Below are 10,633 nucleotides of genomic sequence, written 5' to 3'. Positions count from 1 at the left end.
AGTTTACTTGTGTGGCCCCCTGCAGATCAGATTAAGCTGTATGCGGCCCCTAAACCAAAATGTGTTTGACACATTAGAAATACTTGAATCTAAATGTGTTTTTTAAAGCAAATAGCCTTTTTTCAGACTGTATACTCCAGTTAGCGATTAATCAAATGATAAATTGGTCATTATTTGACAAGTCAAACAGACAAAGCTGAGCTTTTCACATATTGATGTATTATTTTTTACCTGCATCATCATGAACCTTGCTTATAAAGCGGCGCAGCTGAAACGAAGAGCTGAACATCAGTAATAAATAAATAACTAATGGATTAAAACACAATTCAAACTGATGGAATCAAGACCAATGAAGGTTCAATTCTACAAATGTCAACCATACGCTAAAGGGAAGCTGTTTCTGAGTGTTAGGGTTGAATTATTTTTATTTTTTTATGCATTTCTGTATGAAATTAGCTTAAGTGCTTCAATTAAAAGCATAGAAAATGGACCAATTGTCTTTATCTGATCAAATCGATTAATCATCTACTAAAATAATCATTCCTTAGACTTTCTTGTTCTCCTGAGTTTTGGCCCTTGTGTTCTTCCGTAGGTGAAGAAACACATTCGCTGCTTCCACTCGGAGAAGATCTTCCAGTGTCCAGACTGCGATAAGGCCTTCTGCCGGCCGGACAAGCTGCGGCTCCACATGCTGCGCCACTCCGACCGCAAGGACTTTCTGTGCTCCACCTGCGGCAAGCAGTTCAAGGTGCGCCGCCGAAGGCTGGCAGCTAGCTTTGCTACCTGGAACCAAACCGTTAATCACTAATGTTTCTCCCACCAGAGGAAGGATAAGCTGCGGGAACACATGCAGCGCATGCACAATCCGGACAGAGAGGCCAAGAAGTCCGACCGGACCCACCGCTCCAAAGCCCACAAAACCAAGGTCCCCTCCACCGACCTGGAAAGCTTCGTGTTCAAATGCAGGCTGTGCATGATGGGATTCCGACGCAGAGGGATGCTGGTGAGCGGCAGCTCTTGGCGGCGAAGCGAACTGGGAGTCGGCGCCGCGCTCAGCTCTGGTTTCCTGTCTGCAGGTCAATCATCTGTCCAAACGGCATCCGGAGATGAGGATCGACGACGTGCCGGAGCTGACGTTACCGATCATCAAGCCCAACAGGGATTACTTCTGCCAATACTGCGATAAGGTTTGGTGTTTTATAACAAACACAACACAGAGCCAGTGTAGTTCTGGTACAAACTGAAGTGTGGAAAAAAAACCCTGGTGTGGATAAAGGGTGAAAAATTATAATACATTTTCTAATGAAAAGAAATTGGGGAATGCTGATGTCAGTGTCAGTTATGTTGCCCGTTTGCAAGTAATTACTTTTGAAATGATGATGTTCTTAGTTATTAAACCTGGTAAGACTTTTACACTTTGACCTAATGTACCTGGTGGAAAGTGGCAGGTCCAGCTGCCTCCACCTGCTGCCTCCACCTGCTGCCTCCCCCTGCTGCCTCCACCTGAGCTTCCTGTCTCTCCTTCCATTCTGCCGTTTATTGTCGGGTTTTTTCTCTGCAGGTGTATAAGAGCGCCAGTAAAAGGAAAGCTCACATTCTGAAGAACCACCCGGGGGCGGAGTTACCGCCCAGCATCCGAAAGCTGCGCCCGGCTGCTCCCGGGGAGCCGGACCCGATGCTGAGCACCCATACCCAGCTGACCGGGACCATAGCAACCGCGCCGGTCTGCTGCCCACACTGCGCCAAGCAATACAGCAGCAAGGTGAGCGGGTTCATCAGCCAGGTCGTCTCCTCACTAAGAAGCAGGGATTTCTAACAAAACAACTTTATTTTTTTTCCAGACTAAGATGGTGCAGCACATCAGGAAGAAGCATCCGGAGTTCGCCCAGCTGGCCAACACCATCCACTCTCCTCTGACCACGGCGGTGGTCGCTCCGGCAGTCATCACCGCCGATGGTGCAACGGCAGAGGCTGTGGTGGTGAGAACGAACGCTCCTCAGAAAGACTCACTGAACGCAGAGAATAAACGTTTACCATTCATCCAGAGGAGATAAACACTCAAACAGATGGATGGATGGATGGATGGATGGATGGATGGATGGATGGATGGATGGATGAGTGAACAGATTCATTCATTCACTGATGAACTAACTGACTGGATCTTTCAGACTAAATGAAAAAAAATCTAAACATTTCTCTTCACTCTGATTTCTTTCCTGGATTCTTGGGTCAAATGTTTTGCTTCTTTGCGTCAGACCACCGACCTGCTGACCCAGGCCATGACGGAGCTCTCCCAGACGCTGACCACAGACTACCGGACCTCCCAGGGAGACTACCAGCGGATCCAGTACATCCCAGTGTCCCAGGCGGGCGGCGGCCTGGCACAGCCGCAGCACATCCAGCTGCAGGTCGTCCAGGTCGCGCCGGTAAGAAGACAACCAGCCAGGCCATGAATAAAAACAGAAATACATTTTTTATTATACCAGATACTAATAATAAAACGTGTTTATTATTATTAATGCTTTGGTGCAGAAAACTGATTGAAAATCGATTAATTTACTGCATGTTTATGTCTGTTAAGGCTCAGATGGAGCGGCACTCCATCTGTTGTGTTCGTCTGTTGTGTTCAGACGAACACAACAGAGACAGATGACTGATTACCCGCGATAATAACTCAGAAATAGTCCAAATAGTTTGGATGTATTTTTATTTCTTTCCTACTTACGGAAAGTTTATATCATAGGTTTGTTGTGCCTTTCTATACTAAAGAAAAAGATATAAAACGTCTGATATTTCACAACGAAATATTAACATTCATGGAAAAACCTTATTAACCCAAACAGAAAAAGACAAACACCTGGCTGTTTATGGCAATAAGTTAATGTTTTTTGGTGTCTGAAAAATGAGCCGTTTCAAAAACCTCCAGAATGTAGCGTCACAAATGAGCAGGCACTGCCCGTTACCTAGCAACCCCTGCGGAATTCAGGCCGTTACCTAGCAACCCAAACTGAACTCCAGCACGTGTCTTTCTGCTGGAAAAGACACGTTCTTTGGTCAGAGGAGTTCAAATAGGCAGAACAGAGCAAACTAGAATCTCATTAACTAAGAATAATTTCATGCTAAAAAACGTAATGAACGTTTTGTACCCGTCTTAAGCTGTCTAAGGAAGCGTAATATGCCACCTTTGAATCCCAAAAGTGTGGTAGATTTGATGAGATTGATGAAGGAGTTGTGCTTCTCTGCGTCTGCAGGCCTCCTCGCCTCACTCCCAGGCCCAGACAGTCGATGTGAGCCAGCTGCACGACCCCCACGGCTACAGCCAGCACTCCATCCAGGTGCAACACATCCAGGTGTCGGAGTCCTCCGGCGCCGCTCAAGCCGCCACGCAGGTAAATAACTAGACCTCATCCTGCAGCACGATTATACGTCTCCATTGGTTTACGTTGAGCGTCCCTCCAGGGAAACAGTCAGCCTCTAAGCCCCGCCTCCCAGCAGCCCAATCAGGAGCTGAGCCCCGCCCCGCTAACCCCCGTCACTCTGGCTCAAGGTCACGCCCTGCAGACCACCACCTCCCAGCAGCAGGGGGCGGTGCAGCACGCCTACATCCCTGGAAACTGGAACTACAGAGGCTACTGTGAGTGACTCTAAATGCACAGCTCTTCCTCTCCTTCTCTTTGGATCCATGAGAATAAAAAGTCAACCCCAAACTGTTCCAGCGTCGGAGATCCAGATGATGGCGCTACCTCATGCACAGTACGTGATCGCGGAGCCCGGCACGCCCGCGTCTGGGGTCAACAGCAGCCAGGTGAAGACGGTGAGTCCCCAGTCAAACCGAATCTACCAGAACACACACATCCTACGACAAACTGAATAAACTATCGTTTCCTTGACGACCGCATGCGACTTTCCACAGTGGCAGCTTTATTTGTAATTTATAATAAAACTTAATTTATGGAGCTGAATTTTTTTTTTTATTTGTCTCTCAGGCGCACTTCGTCATCTCTGATGGTCAGGCTGACCTGGAGACGAAGCAGGCGGCTCCTCAGAGCGCGACCCAGACCCAGACCGACCAGCTGGATCCCCCGCCTGCCACCCAGCAGGCCGCCACGCAGTACATCATCACCACCACGACCAACGGCAGCGGCACCGGCGAAGTCCACATCACCAAGCCGTGACCTCTGGGCGTTTCCGCTGGTCTAACTGAAGAGTCGCGGCGTGGATCTGTTTAAAGGAAGCGAAACGCTCCCAGCACAGTTTTATGTGTCTGAATGTTAATGAGCTGCTGCCAGAACTTTATCAGGAAATTAAAACAAAGTTTCCATTTAGGACTGAAAACACAGGTGACGATGACGACGACGGGGGAAAACACACTACTTCCGACATCATGCACTGGAAAATTATACTGAGTTGTACTTTCTGGATTTTTTTAAAAATAAAAATAAATGAAGTGAACCTCTGTTTTAATCCAGGTTTATGTTACATAAATATTAGGATTTTATTCGTGAATGACGTGAAAACCCGGTTAGAGATGTTACAATCATGCAGGGACGTGTCGTCTGTTGGATGTTACCGCACAGTGTTGTTGATTTTTGTGAATTTTCTCCCATCAGTTTCCTCTCCTGACGGTTTTTGTTTACCAGCTGGATCGTCTGAGATATTTTACTATCGGAATCTGTTGTCTTTGTCATCAGTTTTTTATAATAAAATGTTGGAAAAACAAACACGGCTCATGCGTTACTCTTCAAAATCGTTCCGTTTTAATCTTTTAGTCTGTGGCTGATTTAGGTTGAAGGTCATGAAAATGTACATTTAATTGCTTAATGTTGATTAAAGGGGCTTTATTATGTATTTTCCAGGCAGGGAATTTTTTGTATAATTAAGCACTGTTGTGACGACTTCCTGAAGGCGGAGTCTCTTTACGAAGAGTAGGAGCTTCTTAAAGAGACAGAGACCCAATTTCTAGTCAAATTTCTTAGTGAGATATGTTTAATATTTATGGCATTTTTATAACAACTGAAGGTAACAGTGAGTGAGTTAAAATGGTTCTATGTGCCTGGAAAATAAATAATACTCTCCAATTTTGTAATCACATTTTGCCGTTTTGTCCTCCCTCCTCCTAATAGTAATGTGTAATTCCTCCTGCATTTATTTTAATGACTTAAACAAAAAAGCTATTATTTTTATTATTACATTAAAACACATTTTTCAGTTTCAGTTATTTAGACATGGCTGCAGCACCTAAAAAGAGCTTAAATCATCTATTTCTGCTTTAATAAAAACGGCATTTTGTGAATGGGAATCTCATTCGCAGTGTAATTCTAATTTTAAACGCTAGATGGCAGCATGACTCCATACTATGTATTGAAATACATCAGTGAATATCAATGAAATTAAAAATTCGTCAGATATTCTTCATAGATTCAGTTTAAAAGGACAAGAAAATATTACAGAAGAAAATTGATCAATACAAGAATGATTGTAAATAAAAACCATTCAAATTATAATGAAATGTAGAAGGAATCTGATAACTTAAGACGTATCCAGACTACGCAAATTTCAACGGAACTTCCGAATAATTCCACGGTTACTCCGTAATACAGAACTATCATACTTTCCATTTACAGTATATCAGGGGAGAGCGCGAACGCAGTCCCCCACTACCAGAAATTATGCAGTCGAGATTCCCACATTTGGGGAATTCGCAGGGGTCAGCACAACCGGAGTGCAATGGCTGAGCCTCACCCTGGGTGAACCACCTTCATGATCATGGTATCTCCCCTGCCAGGTAAGTATGAGTTGCTCTTCTCGCTCGCCGGCATGTCTTTCGCAGACATACCCACATGACTCACGGTGCTGATACATTTAAAAAAAAAAAAAGATCCGGAAGGCTTCCCTGCGACTCTAGCTAAAACATAATGGGATAACTGGGTTATAGAAACGAGGGAAAATGTTAGATTTAATGTTTAAAATAACGTTTGGTTACCCATAATGCAACGCTGTAATAGCTTTGCTAAAGCTAACAAATTGCTGACACGTTTCTACTCTTTCCAGCTTCCACTAAAGCTCCAAAAACCAACCAGATGGATCACGATTTAAACAAACATCAGCATGATAGTATTTAATAAATATAACATACAATACTTAATTACTTTTTCTTTAATTTAAAATTAAATTTCTCCGTGTTTCTTGGTGTGATGACGTCAGAAACAGGTCTGCTGCCACCTGCTGTTCGTTAGTGAAAACTGCATCCATCAGTGGGGAAACGAGACAAGCTGCAGTTTTCAGACCTTCACACAACTGTAGTTCAGGACATGGGTACAAATTACAAGATTTTCCTCCTCAAGTTGATGATAGAATATTAAAGTCTACAATTTTTGGTCAAAATTTATTTAAATAATATAAGATGTGTATGTTTTGTGATTGATGGCAGGTAAACCCATTAACTTATGGAGGAACTACAAAAACCAGAGCCTGGAGGCAACGTTGCTGTACTACTTTCTTGGTGCTAGAAATCAGGACTTATGTTAAATTTAAGGCTGAAAATACAGTTTGGATTCCTGCAATGCAATGCTGCATTAGCCTATAGCTGGAGTTAAATGAGAAAGAGTATATTATTTATATTTTAAACACTCTAGGCCAGTGTTTTTCAACCCTGGGAAACACTGCTCTAGGCAACTTATCTAAGCTCACAAGAAACATAAAACGCATAAACATGTTGTTTTATGTTTAAAGCTACATTTAAGTATGAAAATTGTCACAGCAAAGAGATATTAAGGCATTAACCTGTTATTCACGAGGACCCAAATTTGGGTCCTCTCGTGACAGAGGTGTCAAACTTCAGTCCTCAAGGGCCTCTGTCCTGCAACTTTTAGATGTGCCTCTACTGCACCACACCTGTAAAGAATAATTAGGTCATTAGCAAGGCTCAGGAGAACCGATCTACACAGGGAGGAGGTAATTAAGCCATTTCATTCCACTGTTTTTTACCTGTGGCACATCTAAACACTGCAGGACAGCGGCCCTTGAGGACTGGAGTTTGACACCCCTGTCATTGTGAATGACAACCTGTGAACAACAGGTTAAGATTCTAAAAAAATCCTCCTTCAGTTTAAAATCACATCAATAAATGTAGCCTCTCTATGATGTAGTTAGAGCTTTCTAGAATTTTTTTTAAGAATTCTCAGTACTTTATATGAAAGTTTTTCAATTCTGATTACTGTCCCTAATGGCACTCCATAGATTAGTGCCTAAAAACAACCAGCGTGAAACACCCTTAGATCTCCGGGGCTCAGACTACAGTTGGTTGAGTAGTTTGTGAGTCAGAAACTGTTTCTGGGTGGAGTTGGGCTCGCTCTCCACTCCGGTCCTTTTAACACATTCCTGTCTGGCTGGAATGCAGTGAAGGGAGTAAAACACCAAAACAAACCCTCCAGTCGGGCCTGTTCGACTGGCTCGCTCTGTCGAATCATGTTTTAAACCGGTGGACATTAAAACAGCAGATGGCTTGGCCGCAGATTCAACCACCATCTCACCCCAAAGGTCAGAGGGCAGCTGGACTGGAGGGGACGGGAGGCTGGGAGTGGACCAGTAAACCGATGAGGGAGCAGAGCGAGGATGGCGAGGGAGCAGCAACAGACAACCAGCAACAATGGACGACTCTCAACAGGTGAGCTGCGTTCAAACAACCAGAAATGTTTCACTGTGACTGGGAATGTTTCAGAAATCTGTCAACATCCAGCAGCTCTTAACAGGTGGATCCTCGTTTGTTTAGCGTTTGACAGCTTGTCACTCATTTTAAGAAACCGTTCGGATTTGATTTCAAGTTCATCGTATGGCCCACTTCCTCCGAGTTAAACCCGAGAAATTAAAATTCAACTTGCTCCAGGTTCGTACATCATATATACAAACTGGGGAGAGTAAAAGTCATCCCAGTTCACCAGAATAGCTGGAACCACTCCCAGTAACAAACTACAGAAAACACCAAATCAGTGTTTTCTGAATGAAAGGCCATAATCTGGCCTGGACGATCTGGCACTGCCAGTTCATCACATGCTCAAGGAAATATCCTGACTTAAGTTCTCAGTTTTCATATAATTCCTGATGGATTTAATCATTTTATAAACATCAGTGATGAAAGCATCCATGTTTTTAGTGAAAACTCCAGACTTTTCTACCAGGACAAGGCTTGTGCTTCATGTGACTTTCTCTGCATTTTGCCACTAAGTGGAATTTATATCAAAGTGTACAAAAGATAAAATAAAATAAAAAATGCTGAAACTCAAAAATTTTGATTGATCTAAAAAATTTTTGAATTCTTTTGAGAATTCTTGAGAAATTTTCTAGAAAAAAAAATCTAGGAAATTTCTGTTTTTCTAGAAAATTTGAGAGATGTTTGAAATGTTTTTATCTCCAAAGTTTGAAAACCTTCCTTTAAAATCCTTGAATAGTGCTTGATTTTTTTAAAAATTATTATTATTTTATGTTTGGCGCTTCTAACACTGTTGCACCCAAGATGCAGAGCAATATTGTTCACACTAAAACCACTACCAATAACGGATAAAAAAATTAAACTGTGTGTCTCTTTTACAAAAAATAATAATAAAAAGATGTACTTAAGTTTAAGGGCGTTCGTACGTTTCTTCTGCTTTGTTAAAGTTTCAAGGCAAATATCTTCCTTTTTTCTAACAACTTCTATTTAGTTTTATTTGCATTTATCCAGTTAATTTGAACTCTCCTTCCTGTATTTCTCCTTTCCAGTTTAATAGAGATCCTAAGTGAAGCTCAGCCCGGAGGAAGGTTTTGGTCCCGGACTCTGAAAACTGTCTGCTGCTTCGCCCCGGTGGCTGCAGTGTGGTTTGCCTGCCAGCTGGAGGCGCTGCCGGGCCCCGCTCTGCCGCAGCAGGACGCGTGCTGCAGGCTGCTCTTACTGTGTTTACTGTGGGCAGTTCTGGCTGGAGCTATTTACGCCCTGAAAGGCTGCCTGCAGCCAGAACCGAACCGGGTGAGCAAAGCTGCATAAACACAGTCATATTTACTGGTTTTAAACATTTAATTTGCTCATTCTGTAAATGTTTTTACACTTTTTACACGTTGAAATTCAAGCAATTTCAAGAACTCTAATGGAAAGTTTTCTAACTTTTCCATCACACCTTGGAGTTAAAAATTAACTTAAGAAGACATTTTCAATTCACTATTTTAAGGTATAATTTATATGATGTATTTAGGGGCGTTGTTGATAAAAAAGAGGAGTAAATTTACGCCAACATTTTTTAGATTAGTCTCAGACAATATCTCAACAAAACAAGAAAATTCTCTGAGCTTGAAAAGCTAAAAAAAATTGCTAGAAACTTAAACATTTTAAAGTTAATTTCAGAAATTTTCTAGAAAATTTTGGAAATTTCAGAGCTTGATTATTCAATTTTTCAAACTAAGACATTTTTCTAAAGTCAAAAACTTTTGAAGGCTTCTGCAAAATTTAACAAACAAAACTCTACAAAGATGTTCCGTTAAGTTTTGTAGCATTTAGTAAATATAAATAATTTCTACTCTGATTTAACTTCAGACAGCAAACAAAAAATATGTGTAACTGTAAACGTTTTCCTAATTTATGCTTTTAATCAACTTTATTATAAAACTCTGCACTTTCAAGGACTTTATACAGAAATGAAGCACTTTCCAAACCTTGAAAACATAAATGTTTTAAGACTTTGAAGCACCCTTACGAAGCTGATATGTTTTCAGCAGGAACCTCCACAGAAGAAACAGCAGCTGGTTGAGCCTGAAATCAGCAAACATCTAAATTCATGGTGAAGTTTTAATATTTTAGATTCATTTCTAGCTTCATTTACCACCAGTTGTGTAAAATAATAATTATTTTGTATTTTCATTTCCTTTAAACTGCAGCCCGCTCTCCGGGCCGCCCCCAGTTTGCACCCCGCAGGTCTCGGTTCCTCTGATCCGGGCCCTGACGGACAGTCTGCTGCTGTGTGTGCTCCAGGAGCCGCTGCAGGACCCCGCCGTGTCCCACATTGAGGCTCTCCGTTCCAGGCTGCAGGTGAGACAGAGAACCAAGCGACACCGACGCCTCAGGTAACATCCATCCATCCATTTTCTGAACACCCTTGTCTCAGGTAACATTTGTGTTTTTAATCACGGATCGGTTTGAAGTATTCAGCTTGGAAATATGAAAAGGGAAGACATGTTCCTCTCAGGATTACACAGATTCCCCTCCCCCCCCTGTTTTTAGCCTCAGGCAGAACAGAACTGCCGCTGTTTTGTATTCTGAATAAAAAACAGCGTCTTCATCTGAATCCTGTCCCTGCAGGCGGTGGCTGTCACCCTGGAGAAGGTGAACTTTGGCCCGGAGGCGATGCTGGAGGAAGCGGGCCGAGGCTCCGCGCTAACCGACAAACTGAAGCTGCTTTGCGCCTATCTGCAGCAGAGGTCAGTACCACCGAACCCGGCCACACAGGGAGTTAGCTAAGTATATAAGTAAACAATGTAACCGTTCAAATTAAATAACCATATTTATTAATCCAAAATAAATACAAATGACGACGTGTTAGTGTGCACGACACACCAGAAAATGGTTAGATTAGCATAAACTTTAGCTCAAGCTAGCTAAAGCTAATGC

At 42.5% G+C, this 10,633-nt stretch overlaps 2 protein-coding genes across 7 annotated transcripts in view; both read left to right on the top strand.

The window, feature by feature from the left end:
- prdm10 (PR domain containing 10) overlaps positions 1–4,425 on the top strand; it is a 19,119-nt gene extending 14,694 nt beyond the window's left edge. For 3 of the 4 annotated variants that reach the window (XM_015031407.1, XM_015031403.1, XM_015031404.1), the window contains 10 exons: positions 593–748; positions 824–1,003; positions 1,077–1,187; positions 1,562–1,762; positions 1,842–1,979; positions 2,256–2,426; positions 3,252–3,389; positions 3,460–3,634; positions 3,717–3,814; positions 3,987–4,175. In XM_015031407.1, the coding sequence (XP_014886893.1) occupies positions 593–748; positions 824–1,003; positions 1,077–1,187; positions 1,562–1,762; positions 1,842–1,979; positions 2,256–2,426; positions 3,252–3,389; positions 3,460–3,634; positions 3,717–3,814; positions 3,987–4,175 (1,557 nt within the window). Of the gene's footprint in view, positions 1–592; positions 749–823; positions 1,004–1,076; positions 1,188–1,561; positions 1,763–1,841; positions 1,980–2,255; positions 2,427–3,251; positions 3,390–3,459; positions 3,635–3,716; positions 3,815–3,986 lie in introns of all 4 variants that reach the window. The other variant, XM_015031405.1, reaches the window with a different exon arrangement.
- A 1,210-nt stretch (positions 4,426–5,635) lies between these two features.
- Positions 5,636–10,633, top strand: part of LOC106946784 (uncharacterized) — a 12,177-nt gene continuing 7,179 nt past the window's right edge. The window contains exons 1-6 of one of the 3 annotated variants that reach the window (XM_015031402.1): positions 5,636–5,785; positions 7,540–7,666; positions 8,758–9,001; positions 9,742–9,806; positions 9,904–10,054; positions 10,325–10,443. In XM_015031402.1, coding sequence (XP_014886888.1) covers positions 5,761–5,785; positions 7,540–7,666; positions 8,758–9,001; positions 9,742–9,806; positions 9,904–10,054; positions 10,325–10,443 — 731 coding nt within the window. In that variant the 5' untranslated portion in view covers positions 5,636–5,760. Of the gene's footprint in view, positions 5,786–7,256; positions 7,667–8,757; positions 9,002–9,741; positions 9,807–9,903; positions 10,055–10,324; positions 10,444–10,633 lie in introns of those variants that run through there. The other 2 variants (XM_015031401.1, XM_015031400.1) reach the window with 2 other exon arrangements.

The sequence above is a fragment of the Poecilia latipinna genome, unplaced genomic scaffold (assembly GCF_001443285.1).
Source record: "Poecilia latipinna isolate Pla-1442-1.1 unplaced genomic scaffold, P_latipinna-1.0 Scaffold205, whole genome shotgun sequence".
Taxonomy (NCBI): domain Eukaryota; kingdom Metazoa; phylum Chordata; class Actinopteri; order Cyprinodontiformes; family Poeciliidae; genus Poecilia; species Poecilia latipinna.
This window is presented reverse-complemented; position numbering and strand designations above follow the sequence as displayed.